Genomic DNA, 21057 nt, shown 5'->3' on the forward strand with positions numbered 1-21057 from the left:
CACAAACAGACGCAGGCCGACGCACGCGAGGCCGGCGACGCCGCTAAGTGGATGGGAAAACGCTGTTTCCCTAACGCCGATTTAACAATTAACACTGGAGAACGGAGGCACGCCCGCCCGTCGGAGTCACCACGGCGACGGGCGGGCGTTACTCTAGCGTGCAGACGGCACACTCACACCAACGCACTGTAAGACGGAGACGTGCACGCGAGTCCCCGTCCCCGAAGTCGGCGTGTGATTAGGAACCTGATTTGTAGCAGCGTAAGTGGTAAATGTTTGATGATACGGCTGCATATTTAATCTGTACAGGCCTGGATCATGAGGGGAAATGGGAGATACATGATTATAGTCCCACAGGAAAACAGGGGTTAACACAATGTAACTCGTGTCTGAGATGTAATAATATCAACGCCTTTTGTGAGTATTTTGCTGTATCTGTCTGTTCACAGTCTTGTATTTATTCTTCAGTGACACACTGAACAGGTCTTCCTGTACTTTTGACTCTTTTCATTCCTCAGACATGCAGAGTCTTCATGCAGGATGCAGCTGTGCCGTAAACCTCTCGCCTCCTCTTACTGTACAACCCCAGTCCTTTATTACAAATGAGTCATTACAATCCTCAAGTTAACCAAGTATGCACGCGTACAAATTCAAAATACATGGAGGATGCACCTGTGCTGCACACACACACACACACACACACATACGCACGCATGCATGCATGCACGTGTGACCCACTCGCTCCAAAGCCCCCATCACGCGTGCGCGCTGCCTCTCAGGAGTGCAGTAACCCAAACCGCGCTACCGCCGCGAGCCTAAGCCGCTTGTTACTGTACAGATGGGCCCCACACCTCTGACAGGTGCAGCGGCGAGCGCTGGTCAGAGCACTCAGGCAGATTGTCTTTGTTAGGAGGAGGAGGAGGAGGAGGGGAGCCCTGGAGGTTTAGGGGAAAAAAAGAGGTAATTTGAGTCATCTCCACCTCCTGACAAGACTCCAGGCCGTCCTCATCACTTTGAAGGTAAAATGCTGAAATTGTTTATTGCTTTGATTCATTACTACGGGCTCATTTACTGTTCTGTATGTTAAAGGAAAACATTCAGGGTGATTATGGATTTTGTGGCACGGTTGTGTGTGACTCTGTGAGACCAAACAGAAGACACTGAAGGATCAAGTGGGAGGGTGGGATGACACAGAGAAGCCAGACTGACCCCCGGGGCCTCAGCCTCCACTGGGGTCCCTGCTAGACAGGCCTGTCACCTCCCACCCTTCTCCCTCCCTGCTCTTGTCTTTGTCCTTGCTACCGCTCCTCGCAGTCAGGGAAAGAAGAGTGACACCCAGGGCTCGATCAGTCCCAGGTTGCCCTCGGAGTCCACGTCCCGTCCCTGGGCAATTACAGCTTATTTATGTTCAGCTCTGATTATCGCCATGGAAACTAATGAGATGCTGAAGGTACAGAAAGAGAGGGGAATGAAAAAATGCAAAAGATTGGACACATGAAAAATGAACGTCTGAGGGAAAATGAGAAGGATTTATGGGGAATGGGGCATTGGGGGGTTAAACCTCGATAATTGCCCCTCCAGTAGACAGCAGGGGTAATGGGACGGCCGCTCGGTCACTGACAAAAACTCATAATTATTAATCAAGAGCAGCCTTTAACATATGCCCCCACCCCTTTTGATTCTTTGCCCACCGTCTTCCTCGTTCTCCCATTTTCTCCCTATTTTTTTTCTCTTGAATGCACTTGCTGTCCGTGCATTTTGTCTCTGTCTCTGCTCATTGTCTCCTTCTTGAGCAGCAGGAGAAGCTGCTGGGATGAGGTCATTAATTATAAATATAACAGTCACTATATCACTACATTCACCCACCCACCCACACACACACCCACACACACACACAGGATACTCGTTCCCCACCTGGTCCCCTCTACAAGCGCTCGTGCGCATCACTGAAAGCTGTGATGATGAATGAGAGGTCCAAAGAAGCTCAGTGTTTACTGGGGCCTAGTGGACAACACGCACAACTCACACATAGCAACAGGGCAGCAGACCCCTACTCATTACAGATGGAGGTCTCCATACATTAGAGGGCACACGCTGAGGAGCCGACTGGCTGCGTTTGACAGTCAAAAACCTGAAGTTGCACCAATCCTGAGCTTTTCAATGATCACTCACTGCACTGAAGTGGTTCCTCCAGCCTACAGTACATGTTATTAAAGGAGCCACAAGAAGGAGGACATTCACTACTTGAACCAGAAGGTCAGGAGGCTCTGAGCTTCTTCAGGGGATGAAACCTGCAGTGCAGTGGCTCCTGGTTTGGGAAAGCCTTTGGGAAGGAAGGGAATCCCATCATGCAGTGCACTCTGGTGGTCAGAGTGTGGACTACATTTCCTCCAAGGGGTCAAAAAATACCAATAGAAATAAGAGAACACAGAAACAGAAAAAACAAATAAAAGGAAATATAAAGTCAGGACTTAGAGCAATAGAGCTATGGTGGAACAGTCACATGATGGGACTGAAAGACAGGCAACATGCTGTTTACCACAGACCTGGACCGATGCCACTGGGAAACAATTACAGTCGCCTTTGTCTCGACAAAACTATGATTTAAAACCCTAAATTATCTGTTATCAATATATCGAAACCGTTTTCATTCAAGTCTTAACGTATGCACATGATGATCACCCACCTGCACCCACTGGACCACATTCCATGTGAGGCGGAGGATCAGCTACATGAAAGGAGTCAGTTGCCGTTGTATTGTGTCCTTTGCGTGTGTATTATTAGCGCTTAAACAGGTGTCAACATGCAACAGCACGTCGTGTGTGTGCGGGGAAAAACAAGCTTAAGGCTCTAATGCTGCCATTCACACACTGGCAAAGAAAGATTTTCACTTGGTGAGAACACTGTGGCACATTTACAACTGCTGTAAATGGTGTTAAGTTGCTTGGTGGATGTGTTTTTTTATGTGTACATCACTGCATTGCAGACAAACAAAACAAAGCATGGCACGCATGATTTCACTTCATTAAACGAAGTCATATTACAATCAAAATAAAGGCTCCAGCTCCACTATCTCCTCTTACAAAGGCCCCGTTCGTATCGTTCGCCTGCTTCCAGGTTCTGTATGTCAGCCAACTTGTAAAGTACACAGCAAATAACAACAGCTGTTCCCGAAAACTCGACACATCCGCGTACAAACACCTCTAGACACGTATTAATGGCCTTAACTGCAGAGCCAGATGTTCACATGTGTTCAGAAGAAAACACACACACACACGCACGCACACACACACAGACACGCACACACACACACACACACACACACACAGACAAGCACAGGGGTGAGTTATAAATCTGACACACGTCACATTTAATTGTTGTAACAAGCAGTAATGGGGACAACCAGGGTCAGCGAGACACTTAGGAGGATGTAAGGATTCCTATGAGAATGGATGCGCGGCAATCTGGCAAGCTTGATTTTGTATTTGGGTTTAATTCTGCCATAATGGCAGCTTTCTGCTATTGAAAGACGGGTGATAGTAGTACAGTACAGCCGGCACCCACTCAATAATGTTCAAAAACACAATGAAATCAGGGTAAAATTAAAAACATTTAAAGAGAAAAACACTAGTAAAAGCACGTTCTAACTGCTGCATTTGCACCTGAGAGAACCAGTAAGACCATTAACACTGAGAAGTGTGCGTGCATTGGTTTATGGGTTGCACTGGCTTCTTGTGTGCAACACCTTTGGCCTGTGTCACGAAAAGGAAAAGTACTATTCTGCTCTGTCTGAACTGTTCCACCTTTCAACTACTGGACAAACATTCTACTAGAACGAGGCCTTGACCTCTGCTGTGTCTGTTCTGTATACAGTACCTCTCTCTTGGGGACCGTACATACATCTGGTATACACTGAGTGTCATGGAGCTGCTCGTCGTGTCTAAAAAGCTTCACCGGGAGGCGATAAGACACAGAGATCAACATGATTACCACCAGATAGGTGCCGCAGCTACTGCATCTATGCAGGTAAAACCACATCATCCTTTGACACTTTGCTGAAGCTATGATGCCAATTAGCCTCAAACACTCGCCCAGACAAGAAACCCAGAGAGAAAATGTCTGCACCCCTGTGCTCTGGGCTAGATTCATTTTTGTAGCTGAGCCAGTATCCCTCAGTCTGTGTGAATGGGTCAGTGATGGAGCCCCACAGTTGCTACCGGAGACCAACTGTGAGTATGAATGAAATGGGTGTATTTCTGTAGATATGGGTGTATTTAGACCCACAGACATTAGTTTCCACGGTGCACGCTGTTCTTTTTAAGCCATCTTTTTCTGTCCTACAACCACATCCCTCACTCCCTCCCCTCAGGACACCGTTGACACCGGCCCCGTTCCTGGTCGGCCAATCAGTTTGGAGGAGACCTGCCACCGACTGCCTCCAGCTTCGTCCCCGCTCAATTAAAGAGGTCGCAGTTCAGAACCCGGGGGAAGAGGTCCAGGAATAGAGGTCTGGCTGGAATCTGGCTAGAAATGGTGGTCCTCTGGTGAAATGAGGTAGAAATGGCAGCTTAAAGACTGGAGGAAATGCTGAGAAGTGTCATTGAGCGAGATATGATGGCAAGAGCTAATGGAGCAACTCCCACTTTCTTGGAAGCATGTGTATTTGACTCTGCACAAAAGTGTCTCAGCTAATGATGCACGATAGCTGTTCAGCGCAGGGTCAGACTTCATGGCAAAGGCGTCGCTACTGATTCTGTGCTCGTTTATCTCACGTGTGTGTGTTTGATTGCATTCCAATATCAGGAGATATAATTGGTAGTCTGATCCGCTGCAGGTTGAAAGTACAGCGGGAATGGTCTCCTGTGGCTATCAGCTCCATGCAATTACACACGTAGGCTCCACGTGAAGTCAATACACATAATAGAACTGCTGGAGGCTCTTTAATCTAAAGTGCATGGTTTTACCACTAACACGCAAACACAAATGCATTAATTGAAGCACGGTGTAACAGTGAAATGTTCATTACATGTCTTGCTGTGTCTTCTAACCATCTTTTTGGCCACTTGACTAATTTTCCCTCCCATCTTTCAATTGCCTCTCTTGGAAGTAATTTTAAAATGCCTGTAGACCGATAGTAGCCAATGAAGTGGAAAATCTGCACCCTGCGTTTCCATGGCAACACCTAACATTAAGTGCATCGCTGCTTTGCTTCTGTGGTTGCTCGGTTGTGCTCTGATTGATCTCATCATTTGGGGGCTCTTCAAGGGGACAAGAGCACATTTGACATGCTTGACACAGCAGGGCACACACACACACACACACACACACACACACACACACACACACACACACACACACACACACACACACACACACACACACCACAGAGGCCATCAGAGAAGACGTATGTCCGACGTATCTTCTAGCACGGCAAAGTGGAGATGTGCGACAGAGAGGAAAAGCTCCCAACAGGGATCTGTGGTGGGACCGCTCTCTGTACTCGGCATCCTGCTGATGCCGTATATCATATTCATCTTACCCGGTGTGTCATCGGTGCACAGATTTATGTCCCAGGAGATATATGTATGCGCATAAGTATTATAACTGCACTATATTGAACAGTCAGAAGCTAAAATTGCTTAGATAAGTTATTGGTAATGTCTGCAAAGTAACCAGACTAGAAGTTTGTAGATTCATTCTTTAACTCAGGTTAGATTGTGAAATAAATATGTTGACTGCCCTTGGACTCTTCTAGACAGGGACTTGGAAGGTTAAGGTGCCAGCTGGGAGATGAGCTCTACATTCAGTGTGTGTGTGTGTGTGTGTGTGTGTGTGTGTGTGTGTGTGTGTGTGTGTGTGTGTGTGTGTGTGTTGCATGTTCCCCATGTGATTCCATCCACCAGACGTCCCCCCTCTGCTGCTGACGCTGGCCTTTACAAGCTGCCAGCTGACCTGCTGTGCGTTGAATGTGTGTGTGCGTCTCATTGTCTGCGTGGGTTGCCAAAGGCAGTCCCACCTTGTGTTGCGAGTCCAAAGTCCACGGTGCTTGCCTTTCTCCCCTAATTATTCTCATCCAGGCAGCAAGGCAGTAAGCTTCGGGGATGTGGTCTGGTCACTTCCCTTTTGGCCAGTCCGTCCTCTTTTTGTGCCACCATTACCCATTCTGAGAGCCAACAGACTCCTAATGAACCAGGTGCATGGAGGGAGAGAAGAACTGGGGGAGGATGGAGCGATGATGGGCTGGCAAAGAAATACGTGCTACAAAGGGCTTGAATGATGAGTCAGGTTCACACCTAGCTCTAAGATGAGTGTTTGTGCGGAGGCCGATGTTATGATTCTGTTCATGAGCACTCTGATGATGGGGAGTTTGAGAGGGTGGGATCTAAAAGTCAACCTGCTGATTGGTTAGAAGTGGAGTGGTCCAAAAACCCTGCCTTCAAGGTCTTCAAGGTTTCCTTCTAAGAAATGGTATAAATATGTGTTCGTGTGCGAATGCAAATGTGAGCTGTGTTGAAGCCCAATGCCGTGTCTGCACACACACATCTCCCTCTCTCTCAATCTCTTACGCTCTCTCGTGCACAAAAATGACGAAGAAGAAAAGAAGAAAAACAGCTCTGCGATAAATGACACGAGTAAGAAGGGAGGAGCGGGGGGGGGGGGGGGGGGGGGGGGGGGGGGGGGCTCTGATTGGACTGATAGAGCGCTGACAGGGTTAATCTCTTTATAACTACTCCCTATTGATTTACTAACACGGAGGCAAGTTGACTGGAGAGCTGAAGCACACGCTCAGACACTAATTGATATGTGTACAAGGTGCGTGGCACAACGGCACACGGGTTCTCGCGGGGAAGATTCCCATGGAGCCAGAGCTCCTTGTTCCACTGACCCACATGCATATATTACACACAAGTGGGGAGACCAACAGGGAACTTGATCTTGTGCATCCTTCTTTGTTTGTGCCTATGTAGATCCGCCCGTTCCTTCTCATCTTTAGACATAATAAGAACCCATGTGATCCAAATGGGCTCCTCCATTCACATTGCCCCAGGATCGCCTTGCTCATTATATTATATACACGTGTGTCCCTGTCTGTGTTGAACTACTTCTTTGTTGTACGTAGCCACACATACACAGTCTCGCAGCTCACTGATGCTTATTTTATTGCATTTTGCTGCTTCACTGGCTACTACTGTCATCCTACGTAAAGAAACAAAAGGGAAGAACGATACTGAATGAGGTTAAGAAGAACAACACAGAGAATGAAGCAGAGGAAATTGAGCTTAGAGAAGATATATGTACAACTCCTCCAAGTTTTCTTTAACCGTGAAAGTGCATTTATTCTGTACACTATCCTCACTTTTCTTTTAAAACTACAAAAACTTTAAAACTCGGTTTTCTTCCTTTCATCTCTCTGAGGGAGAAGATTTTAGTATAAACAGGATTGTGCAGTGTCAGTGTTAAGAGACACTGGATCATCATGCTGTGATTCACTCACATGAACCTACTAAAGTTACTTTGATGCCAAAACGGAGATACGCACATCAACTGCGGGGCATGTGAAGCTCAATGTGGCTGATGAAGATAAATGCAAAAAGTCATTTCGTCGGGGGAAATAATAGCCACGGCTCTCGGGCAAATCTGTCCAGGGTGGCAGACAGCACCGATAGAGCGAACTTGATTCTACGCCACGTCTTTGAAGCCAAGTCTCTCTCCAAACAGCCCGCTAACTCTCCTCTTTGGATTCGATCGTGGGCCAATCTGCAAATACCAATTACAAGACGCATGATAGCTGCCAAAGACCGCGAGGGGCGGGCAGACAGACAGATGGGCAGGTGGGCACACAAACGGCACGGGGAAAGTGAGAAAGACGGGCGCTGTTGGCTTGAGACGAAGGGAAAAGTATGGGGGGGAAACGGCCCGATCTGCCGAATAACGAGGAGAAGGCGAGGTGAGAGAGGACAGGAGAGAAGAAGGGAGCACCATCAGGTCATCTAGAGGTTTAACCCTTTCAGTAAAAACGTAAAGAAGTCAGAGCTGGAGTCTGGGAGGATGGAGATGTAGTAGTTCGAAGTGTAAATGCATGCTGGAGAGCTACAGTAGGTTCTTAAATCATCTCGGGCCTCTTACTGCTGAATGGAAGCGAGGGCGAGTAAGAATGACAAAAGACAGGCTGCCACGAGGATATTATTATAGGATGGAGAGCTGATATCACAGTGGGGCTCTCGCAGTCCATACAGCGTTATGTGAACGCGGTCGTAGTAGATGAATATGGAGCAGTCACAAAATCAATCTTGTCTTCCAAAAAACTCAATCATCCTTTTATAAATATTAATAAGACCATTACGACTTCTATATTAAACTGCTTCCCCTGCCCAGCTAAGTCACAATACAGGAAAATAAGGAACTTTCCAGTTGGAACCAAGGTTTTCATCTGAAACCTTAGCGGAGACGGACCCCTCAGTGTCCAAATATATCCACACAATAGGGCTGAATGTCTCACACACACACACACACACACACACACACACACACACACACACACACACACACACACACACACACACACACACACACACACACACACACACACACACACACACACACACACAACCTTTTCTGGATGTTGAGCACCGTGTACTTGGAGACATTCTCCTAAGATGTACCATGGGAGACAGACGTGGCCGTAATAACACAGAAGGTCAAACACAATAAGACACAGACATTCGTCCAATCCCTCCCTTGTATCTCTTTCACTGCTCCATCTCAAAGTAAAGGCCAGTGCTTTGTACAAACGGGAGATAGGCACCGCTGTGAAACACTGAGTCATTCTTTCTAAGCCACCCCTTGTAAATCAGTCACACACGCACACGCACACACACACACACACACACACACACACACCAGACACACACACACACACACACACACACACACACACACACACACACACACACACACACACACACACACACACACACACACACACACACACACACACACACACACACACACACACGGGCAAATTCACATTGCATGCATAGTGAAAACTCCGCTGCAGTGCTGAAATAATTTCACATCCCATCGTGCATCTCCTACACTCTGCCAGCATTCTGCCTATCGCCCCTAGCAACGCCGGCAGCTCGGAAACTTCTCAGTTCGAGTTAAAGCATCGCCACGGCGACCACGGCATGCACTGATTCATTCCGGCGCCCCAACAGCTTGCCGGGCATGCTATCTCAGTATATGCCATTCTGCCCACGGATTCCTGTGGAAGAACCAGCAGCTGGGATGCTCTGCAGTCCCCATGGTTACCTACCCGCGTCCTCATTGGGGACAGCAGTCCCTCCATGGCTGATTCGGTTGGTTCCGGTGGGCTCGGGGTCCCGTCAGCTGTGGCAGTGTATTATCCCAGTCCACAAATAGATCCTGTTAGAAACGCTGTCTCATCCTCAGAGCGAACATCTCGTCTACAACGCAGCTCCCTGCCCGCACGGAGAGCCCGGCGCACTGACAGGCACACAGAGAGCGCCTGTGTGTGTCAGTGTGTGTGCGTCCGTGACACATAGGCACACACACACACACACACAGCGGGGAGGCAGGAGGAGAGGGCAGTGCTGAACTCCCAGTCCTTCTCTCTCCGCCGACCTGTCAGTTGGTGTGTGATCGCCCTCTACGAAGCACCACAATGGAAGATCTCTCTCTCTCTCTCTCTCCTCTGTCCCTGGTTTCTCGTCCTTCCTCTCTTCCTCTCTCTCTCTCTCTCTCTCTCTCTTTCTCGTCCCCTACTCCCTCACTCTCCGTCCATGCCTCCAGCTACACTTGTTCCCTTCCGTGTGGCAAATGATTGCGGGTCTTATTTTCACAGGAGCGCTCTTCCCTTTTGGCCACGCTCGCCCCCGTCCTCACTCACCCTCTCCGACTCCTGCAGCGCTTCTTCTCCTCCTGCTCACTGTCAACTCCTTGCTCCCGCCCAAGCCCCAAGCTGGGGGCTGGGGGCAGGGGGCTGGGAGTGGAGGGCAGCAGACAAAATGTACATTTAGTGTGTACACTCTATGTGTGTGTGTGAATGAGAAAGACACACAGACAAAGAGAGCAGAGGGAACTCTTGGGGCCACTATTGTCCCTTCAGACAATAGTGGCTCTTAATTGCCTAGCAACCTGATCACCCTAGATTCTCTTAATAGACAAGGCATGAGCCCTTTTAAGCTCTCACACACACACACAAACCTCACCCACGCTCACATACAGCACCTGCAGCTGGACCATAACCCAGGTTAAACATAGGTAATGTGCACTCTCACCTGGGTTTATTTAAATGAAGGGGGAAGTGACACTTTGTGTGCATGTTTGCATGTGTTTGTGAATATTAATATTCCTCCTTATAAGTGGAGGAAAAACATGGACAAACCATCACCTTTGCTCTGAGCTGCATCTCACCGCTGCCATGGCAACAATGTCTGCTGTTCGCAGAGATGCGGCCAGACCATTAAGGCAAAAAAAAACAAGTAATAGAACTGGAGCACGTCGCTGCCTGTTGCTTTTCTCGGCTGCAGGGGTAGGATGTAGTGAGACGCCGCCGTTGAAGTGGTTCGACCCTCAGCTCCCTGCAAGACTTTCCATCCAAACTGAATGACACCAAGCGCGATGCGCCCTTTCCTTCCCGTCCTCCGCTTCTCGCTTCCTCGATTATTTTTAGCCTGACATTTCTATACTGACCCAGATAGTGAAAATAGCAGTAAATTAACCAGATTAGCCACAACCTGTGCCTCGTTTGCTTAAAGTCATGTACTAGTCATCTACAGCGTTAACCTTTGCATGTGAAATCACAAAAACAGCCATACACACTCATACAATACATGTAGACTGACAAACATTAACTTTCCTGTTCATCCCCTAAATGTAATGATGGCAAAATTGTCTTCATTTGACGAGAACACAACATAACGACAGCGTCAGTAAACCGGTTTGCAAATGGGTCTGATGCTAATTTTGTGTTAAATAAAACATTTGTGCTAACACATGATACAGTAGTTCCCACAGATGGTGATGAGTGGCCGGCTCGTTGAGAACGGAGCGCTGACAAGCTGAAAATGCACCGTGTGATGACTGCAGCGATGGAAAAGCAGGAAGAAGGACCGGACCCGGGCTGGTCGCGCGGCAGCATCGATCGAAGGCCGGCCGGGACGACACAGACGTCTCAGCACAACAATGTTTGCACAGATCAATACCATTAAAGCTGCAGGTGCCACAGCCACGGCAGCCTTATGTAAGGGGGTGTGAGCCAATGCACATAAAGCAGTGACAAACGGAGTTTTTTTTTTTTTTTTATTAACGTGTAAAGCAGCTTCAAGTCTTTTAACGGCCACAGAGAACGCTAGCAAGAAAACTGATCCGAGGACGTGAAATCCGATGCCGCATTTATAACCACTGAGCTAATTAACTTCTAATTAAAACGACGCACGGTGACCAGGTTTCATCGCCATGTACTTCATTTCTAAAGCATATTTAAACAGATTTCCCACAGGAGAACATTCCTTGGTCCACTTCACATCAGACAATTTACTACTTCACACTGCACAGCGCCATTAGACCATGTGATTGCATCACGGCACACGCTCACACATACACACGTCAAGGACACAGACACAGACGAATGAGCACATACACACTGTACCCTCCTCCTAATTCACACACATACACAAACACACGCGCACACACACACACACACACACACACACACACACACACACACACACACACACACACACACACACACACACACACACACACACACACACACACACACACACACACATATAACATTTTGTTAAGTACCACAGAGGTCGCTGAAGGCAGGCGCTGGGTAGAGCTTGAGCATCATTATTCAGCTGACCTTTGACCTCAGAGCAGTGGTTTAACCAAGGCAGTCAGCTAAATGTAAGCTCATACGCACGTACAGCACCTCCATCTGTCACTATTCTTGGAATGGCATGAATTGTCTCTAACTTGTTCAACTTTTGTATATTACGTTTTACTGATGCCGTACTGGAATAATGTTGAGGCCAAACTGAGCTTTTCACAGCCTATCGACATCATTTTGGGCTGAAATGTGCCGTCTTTCACCAGGCTGGCGGGTGTTAATACCATACAGTCTCATATACTACCATGACACATTGCTGCTGACAGGGAACGTTAACCTGTCAGCGAATCCGACCTGCAGAGCCCGTACCCTGCCCCCAACCCCAGCCAGCACACTCACTATTAAATGCACATAAAGGAGGGAATGGCTTGTTGGTCTAGAAAGGGTGATAACCATTAAAACCTGAGGATAATTCTGTGCTGTGCCCGGCACATATAGTGCACATTGGCCTTACACTCGTCCCTTCCCCCTTCTTCTCTGTGCCCCCATCCCCCTTCTCCCCTTCCCCTCACCTCCTCCTCACTCGTCTCCCTGTCGCCCCAGCTGGACCCCAAAATGAATCCCCTGTGAGATTTTACATCCCACAGATGTGACACACCTTGGCTTTTCACCGCGGTGCTTCATCTATCTGCTTTCTGTGTAGAGCAGTTTTTCATTATAACACTTCCAGATGTATGCAAACATTGCGTGTGAGTTCATACGGCCTGCAAAGGCCGCATCACGGACAAATGTGAAAATGGTGTGTTATTTACTCTGGGTTTTTGTGTTTCTAGTGAGAACGGCAATTACACTGCAAATAGCCGACATCCAACGGGATGAGGTAATTAGCCGCTGCTACATGAGCTGTAACTCACGGGTGAACCACAGTTAATTCTAATGATTACCAATTAAACTAGTTCAGAGCAAGAGCGGGCATCAGAGGTTGTCTCCTCCCTTTTAGAGCTTCTCCAGCTCAAAGCTTCATCCTTGTGTCTGTGTGTTTTAGTCTGATGTCCCATCTGCTCTATTGGCTCTTCTAATACTTGTAGTTCCTTTTGTTTGCTTTTTTGATATTTAATAATTGAATTTCATCAGAAATTTTGCCTTGTGTGTCAAGGTGTCAGCAGCCCAGGTGACAGAAATATAGGGAGGAACAATGAAACTGGAAGTCATATTCATCATCATTCAGTCTGTGAGCCCCGACTGGGAAGAGATGGACCTATGGTGGGTGGTCTGATGTGGAAACAGATAAACTGGAAGTAGCTGGCGTAGTTTGAAATGATTGGGTGAACAGTTAATTTTTATCATTTCTATTATCACCTTTTAGGTCAATATCCAGATTAGACCATTTACAGAAGCAAAAGGGCAATTTAGAAAATGAACACTGACAGACACACTATGTATCTGAGATTAGTGTAATAAGCCAAGAAGAGTGTTAATCACAGCAGTAATCAATTAACCACTTTACTTCCATTTAATATTTAAAATCCCCATTCCTGCTGGAGACTTGAGGTAAGCGGCAGCACCACAGACGTGTTAATCCAAGAATTATTCATGCAGCGATAGGTGGTGTTAACTTAAATGCTCACACGTACTGTACAGCTGAGGAATGAGAGAGGTTTACGTCTGCTTCAAGAGCTTTCAACAAGCCTTTAATGCTGTTTGGTGCTGGACTCAAGATTTACTATGATATATTGTGAGTGTGAAACCGCTGAAGCCAATCTAAAGCCCAGATCCAGGGGTCCAAGCCATGTTTGTGGGGGTCTGATTGTTGCCAGAGGGAATTTATTTGACATCCAATCTAAAGTTCATTAAACAGCAATCCTGGGAAACATGCTGGCCCTGCACATTGCTGGACCCCGCAGACACACATGCACACACAGGAAACGTCCTTCACTAATATGCACAGAGATGTACATTTGTACGAGTGGCCGGCCGTCCCGGAGGTCGCGGAGGAGAAAACCCGGCTCCTCTCACATCTCACCGCAGCTAAAAGAGAGAAGCGTCTTATCTCTGTGCTGCAGAAAGACCCAGAATTAGAGAGGGAGAAAGATGGATGGGAGCGGGTAACGTGAGCAGAGCTTTGTAGGAGAAGGACACGAGATTAAGAAAGAGGAAAGACGACAGACAGCCACGAAAGAAAGAAAGAAAGAAAGAAAGAAAGAAAGAAAGAAAGAAAGAAAGAAAGAAAGAAAGAAAGAAAGAAAGAAAGAAAGAAAGAAAGAAAGAAAGAAAGAATACTTAATCAGCCTCATTTCCATAATGTTCATGTGCTTTGGTTCAACTGATTAGATATAAGTTTTATTTGTTGATTAAATGGAAGATATTTATATTTCTTTCCCATCACATCTGCAGCTGGGGAGCCTCCACCAAATCTAAATCAGATGAATCAATCCGCAGCAATATTAAAACACTGATGTAATGATGTCAGTCGTATTACGAAATTACCTCCTTTTTAAAATGCACATCTGTGTGAGAGGGATAAGTGAATTGGTTTTATTCATCGTGAGCCACATTATAAGCGTGCCCGGTGCTGTGAAGTCACTCCAGGATGGTCTCCTAGCAACTGTCGTCAGGGGCAACCGGCATTCTCTGCAGAAAGCTCACGGAGCCTTATAGAGACGGAAAAAGGAGACACACAGAGAGTGACAGCATGGACCGAGACTGGACTACAGCTGAATTACAGTTTGCTGTGCACTGAATGGCAGCACAATAGTTCCAGTGAAGATTTGGATCATTATATCCATTACATCGTGGAGCGGTTCATCTAAGTCTCGGATTTGCTTAAAACGCTACCTTGACTTGCAGGCACAAACACCCACAGACATCTGACCTATTTCTATATTTCTAACACATGCTGTATCGTCACTCGCTTGGCCAAAGCCTGGTGAGGGGTTTCACTAGTGCGTCAAGGTGCTGCCCAAACACATTCAACAGTGCCCCCTAGTGCTGAACCGCTGTATCTGTACATCAAATACAACATACTCTCCACCTCAGCCTGTATGAGAATTTGACATTGTACAATAAATGCAATGGAGCTGATCTTTTGCATGTTTGCCAAAAGTTGATTTATGCCAAATCTCCACTGCTCATAAATAATGTATGGGAAAAAAAAGAATGAATGATGAAAACATGCAGCACAGACATTTGCACACTGATAAGATCTGGATTTCCATCATATCTGAAATATTAATACACAGAAACACATTTTTTATTTATCACGCTCTCTGTTTTCTTGTATCTTTGATCTGAGCATAATTGAATTCTTGTCCGAGCACGGAGCGCCAGCACGCGTCAAGCGCCGGCGCTGTGGAGATACCAACAGGAAATCTTAGAGGGAAATTAGTCTTCTGGTTCCGGACGAGATAAAGAGTGTGACAGAACTTAAAGCTCATAACAGAAATGTCTTGATGATATCTTTCAATGCTGTTATTATGTCATCATACTACTGCTGTGCTGCGGAAATCAGGACCTTATTGAAAATGATAAATTAGGGCATTGGTTATTTATTACACAAGGTTCAAGACACAGTAACATCGACTTGATGTAAAACTCAGAGTGTGTGTGTGTGTGTGTGTGTGTGTGTGTGTGTGTGTGTGTGTGTGTGTGTGTGTGTGTGTGTGTGTGTGTGTGTGTGTGTGTGTGTGTGCGTGAACTTACAGTACACATGTGAAGTGTCTCATGTTGACAGCATCATGCTGAGCAGAATCACAGGCCGATGACCTTCTGCTCCACAACCTGTTCATAACTGCAGGGGTTTCACATTTTAACTAAGCAACTGTGCGACGACCAGCTGAATAAATGCCATTTAAAGGACACATCCGTACTCGTGGTGCAGGCACACTACACACCCTGGAACCTCTGGGGAACTAAGATCGCAGTGCATCATTAAAAGCGTAAATAAGCAAGGCGCCCTGCCCCTGAGAGCCCATTTTTAGTTTGACCTGGTTTAAAAGTCTTTATCTCCCTCTAGAGGCCGAGAGGGGGACCTACATACAGTTTCACTTCACGTCCTCACTCTAACTTCAGGACGGAAGATAGGGCACAGAAAGTTGCAGAAGAGCTCTCTGCTGTTGTACAGTTCATAGAGCCAATTATTTGGGATACCTTGGGGGGGAATCTAACATGTATGACTTGATTGTTTGTTGGTCTGAGAAACGAAAAAGAATGCCATCTTTGCAGTAAATCTGTTGCTAGGACAACCAAGGTTACACTTTTGTGTATGGATGCATCACATCCCACAGATGCTGCAAAACTACTGTAGTGTCTGAGCTGCACCAACTCCAATGCACTCACATTAACACTAAAAAGCTATTTAATATATAGCAACAAATCCAACAAGCAGTATTTGAATCATACGGCAGCTTACTAATATCTTAACCAAATGATGTCTTATTCGGTATTTTACATATGAGCAGCTCAGTGTCAGTACATTTGAATTAAGGAGGTTTAAATGAACCCTGTTCTCAAACTCTAGCTATTTGTCAATATACAGAAGTTACACAACCCTAAAAACATAACCACCAGCATCCTGTTCTTGTTCCTGTTCCATCCTGATTATTTCACTACAGTACAATGGAAACTGAAAAATCATATACACACACATGCAGTCGCGGTCACAGCCGCGCCACATACACACAAAGAGGGGGAATATGAGTGTTTCTACTCAGACATCTGCTCAGGCACAGAGACAGATGGTGAGCCAATCAGACCTCCTGGTGCCTGTGCCGCTCCCCCCCCCCCTCGCTGCCCCTCCTCTAAACCTGCATCCTGGCAATTAGGAAAGGTGACATCTTGCGATTATGACACTGTGAAAATGATGATGTATTCATAACAGCAAGAAGTAGTCACACTTCAATCTATATGTAACTTTTGAGTGTCAAGGGCAAAAGAAGTGGGGATTTTTTTTTGTTCTACTCTCCTCCTCCACCCGTAAAGCAGCCACCGCACCCAGACGCCTGTCTCAGGTCCTTCTATGATTGATCGAAGTGAAACGGTGTGAGCTTATTGTGTTGTGATGCTGTGCCGCTGCGCACAAGCCCCTTATTTATCTTACATGAAAGGTTTATTTCCACGGCAGCTTGACCTTCTGAAGGAGACAGCCGTCAGATAAATGTCAAATGAGGGCTCGCGTCTGGGCAGTATCCTGCAAGCCAACCAAAATGGGGAGGGAATCTCTTAATGCCGCTGCAAGAATTTGACTGGCTCTGGCTCCTAAAGCATTGCCTGTCTCCACCATATGCGCAGCGGGTCACGTTTGAGTGTACGCAGTGTGTTAATGTAGCACTGTGTGGGCGAGAAGGGAGCAAACACGCAGCGATGTCTCATTCTGCCGCTCAATCAATGAAATGGCCAGTGTCTTACAGTGAATGCAAATGCCCCGTATCAACCCGAGACGCTCATAATTAGCTCGGCTTGTTTTATACGAGCAACTTGACAGCATGTCAGTGCACCTCAGAGGGAGACAGGACAGACCCGGGCTGCTCCAATCAACGTCAGGATGACGGAGCACAGGGAAACATTGGCAGACGTTGATGAGCATCTGCCAGACATGGGCCGGGTTACGTGCTGTTAGTTAATGGGCGGTTGGTTAACCCTTTCCTTTCACCACCTTTGTACCGTGCACGGGCTGAGCTCTGGTGAGACCCGCCTTTTTGGCACATTGAACACGGAAGTCACACTCACTAGGAGCCTGCAGCGCTCATTAACATGCATGGAGGGATGCACTGCAAACACTTCACATATTCACACCTGAGACCCAGATAACACACACGCAAACACACAAATGACCACAGCTGAGTGAGCAGATACTCTGGTGAAGTCAATTAGAATTGAGGCACCTTCACCTCTGCAGCTCATCAATAGCGCCTAAACAGACTGCAGTGTAAACAGCTTAGAAGATTTAATGCTATGCTGTGCGCGCACACACACACACACACACACACACACACACACACACACACACACACACACACACACACACACACACACACACACACACACACACACACACACACACACACAGCAAATACATTTATGCATGTGAAGGGAGGTGAGAACCATTTCTCCCCCTTCAGCTTGCTCTCATTTACCCTCCTCTTATTCTAACGTTGAACAAATTCAGTTACTCAAACAAAAACAAATAAAATTACAAGAGACAACAACTGAGCATGGAACGCAGTACAGATAAACAAAGACTGAAAACAATAAATGAAGCACAATAAAACCCAGTGACTGTAGAGTAGGGACCACTTTAGTGGCGCTGGGATTTAGCTTCAGCATTGGGCTGGTTTAAGACAAGAGGAAGAGTTTTAGTTTGAAGATCTGCAATTTCAGTGCTTGAAATATTTAGATTGATTGAGTTTTGCTTTGATTAGTTTCCAGCAGCAGCAGTTAATCAGACACTAAAACAAACTGGGTAATGCCTGCCATATGCACAATAGGTGCTACAGTACAGTGCACATCACATATAGACAACTGAGTTATTAATTCATTTCCAAAACAAACAGTAAAAGTCAATTAAGACTAAAAATGACTTAGTTCCATTTCACTACTATAAGAGGAGTGAAGCATAGCTAACTAGCATGGTGAGGCGTGTAAAAGCGCTTTTCTGTTGTGAAGTGAAATGGCTTTATTTTTTTTTTTTTTTTTGCTCTGCAGCAACTCAGGGCTTCAGATTGCTGAGATCAGCAGAACCACTTTCTAACATCAGTCAAGCATGACTGTGCTGCAGTCAGACTGCAGTATATTAAGGAAACATGTAAAAAATTATCATTATTGATTGTCACTACTGCAGAAAGATGAGCACTGTTAAATTCAAAAAAGACAAGATAAAATAATATGATAATATTTAAAGTTTATTAGAAATAAAATGCAGTAATAATCTAAACTCTGTTGAGGTCGTAATAAATAAACACTTACTGTACAGTGATGGGAGCTATTGTTTCTGAGGGACTAATTAAGTAAATCAACATGATGTCATTCCATTAACCCTATGCATTATATTCAACCTTCCTCTAACTGTGTAGCACAGAGCATTAAATCAGAACTGGAAAATACAATAGTAATTTAATACTGGGGAAAATAATCTGTAGAGGTTGATGATAACCCATATTTTATTTCCTGACCTACTGTATCGATATTCAGTGTTTATTGGGATTCGTTTTGTAGGTCTGAGGCCCATGTCAGTTGATGCATACACACGCACACACTGGATACATTACGTCACCAAGCACTGATTTGATTAGTGCTGAATGAATCATGTGGCTTGATCACACTGACTCATCTGGTCTCCATCCTCAGTGACAGGATAATTGAATGAAGGACAGTAATGAAGAGTCATGGACTTCTACATGAAGGGCGCCGTGAGGTTGAACTGCGCAGTTAGAAGTTCATAGCTGGGTGCTTTCCGGGTGAAGTCACGCTTCCATCGGCCTGACTTCACACAGGGCCGAGGTGAACGGTTCACGCTGGCAGCTTTATGAACGTGTTAATTGCTTTGGCAGGTATGGGGTGATGTCATCGCTCATGCCACAACTTCCTCCGAGCAGGAAAGACAAAGACGCTTTGAAATGGACGTGGCTGCAACGCTGAGGTTCGGTGGAGCCGTGCGCCGTATGCAGAACAGCCCCCTCCAGCAATTTGAAGATAATCCACTTAGCTTCTCTGTGTGTCAAGATACCAACTTGCCCTGCTTTCCTTCAGCGGTGCTGGCAGGGCCCAGAACCCCAAAACCACTGATCCACTGGCCCTGCATTCGGAACAAGACAGTATCTCTGACAGCAAAGACAAGATTAGCCCAGCAAAACATTAAGATGCAGTTTTAATCATCCCACAGCTTTATGACATTACATGTAACACGCCATAAACATGTGTTCAATTCATGATAAATCCTGGATTAGTTTCCTTTTGAATAGAATCTGAGATGTTGGGTTTAGCCTGTAATCATGGCTCTTATTTGCCTCCTGTACTCATTAAAAACACACAGTATTTTTAAAATCCATATTTAATTAGACCCAGCAGCATGTATCCATCATGGAGACACCTACAGTAAGAAGTCTGTCTGAGATGATGCGAGTCAGGCTAATCGGCTTAGCATCAGTGCGGTAACAAAGACTACAGCACCCTGGTTCTGATCCCTGCAATCAAGGGCACACGGTAAGTGGAGCAACTGGAACGTAAGCGCACGGGGATCCCAATGCACGCTGGTCTGCAGTTTTCCAATTTAGGAGCAGGGGAGAGCTGGGACACGTCACATCCTGAGACACAGATCCCAGCGGTGAAGCTATTGTCCCCACCGAGGTCAAACAATAGCGTCTAGTTTGTGATCTGTTCCAATATCAGATAACAGCGCGTCTCTGTGCGTCGTAGCCGGAGACCGAGTTGCTATTGATTTCTTTATTCCTCTCTAAAGCACGAGACCATTAGGCCAGTCTGTCCGTGCAGAAACTGTACAGCAGGAACCCCAACATGCATAAAATGTGATCGTATTTAATTAAGCCATGAAAATGAAGTGTGTGTTAAAAATCCCCCCGTGACTCGTTCATCAGCTTCTCATTCCAGTCATAATATTTTACTGCTCGGATGCATCCGTAATAATATTGGGACGCCGGCCATGATTCTTATAAAACAGTCTCCACACTTGGCCCAGTCTCTACGACAGACATGAGACCATTTGGTTTATAGCTGGGGTAGTCTGGGCCAATCGCATTAGTTTTGGACCAACAGAGCCCAGAGGAAAAAAAAAGACACAATTGTGTTCTGTATTTATTTCTGTCTGCCACAAAACGAAAAAGAAATATGCCATGTATTCGGTTTGAGGCGACTGTGCAAGGTGAGGTCGCTTACGTGCTGGAGATGAGGAATTATTTAAAGGAGCTTGTTTAATTAATGCAAGAGATAATCACTTATTCACCTGAAATATTAATACGCAGCGGGGCGGGAAGGATGATCAATACTAATCGAACACACACACACAGCTTAAGCGCCCATTAATAATTAAGATGGATTCAAGCTCTGAAGGTGAATACAAATGGGTTTTACGCTGGTTAAACGCTGTCATAAACTATCTGACTACGTTCATGTCATTAGCTCAGCGATGTGAATACAAACCAAATATGCCAAAGAAACCCCAAAGCCTCTCTTACAGCCGAAGCCCT

General features: G+C 46.1%; 1 protein-coding gene across 2 annotated transcripts in view; it reads right to left on the reverse strand.

Moving 5' to 3' along the window:
- The window catches only part of frmd4a (FERM domain containing 4A), a 76449-nt gene that overhangs the window by 53843 nt on the left and 1549 nt on the right, over positions 1 to 21057 (reverse strand). Inside the window, exon 1 of one of the 2 annotated variants that reach the window (XM_029153823.3) lies at positions 9317 to 9713. The exons of the other annotated variant lie outside the window; for it this stretch is intronic. Coding sequence (XP_029009656.1) covers positions 9317 to 9349 — 33 coding nt within the window. The 5' untranslated portion in view covers positions 9350 to 9713. Of the gene's footprint in view, positions 1 to 9316; positions 9714 to 21057 lie in introns of those variants that run through there. 2 annotated transcript variants of the gene reach the window in all.

Source organism: Betta splendens, chromosome 6 (assembly GCF_900634795.4).
Source record: "Betta splendens chromosome 6, fBetSpl5.4, whole genome shotgun sequence".
Taxonomy (NCBI): Eukaryota; Metazoa; Chordata; class Actinopteri; order Anabantiformes; family Osphronemidae; genus Betta; species Betta splendens.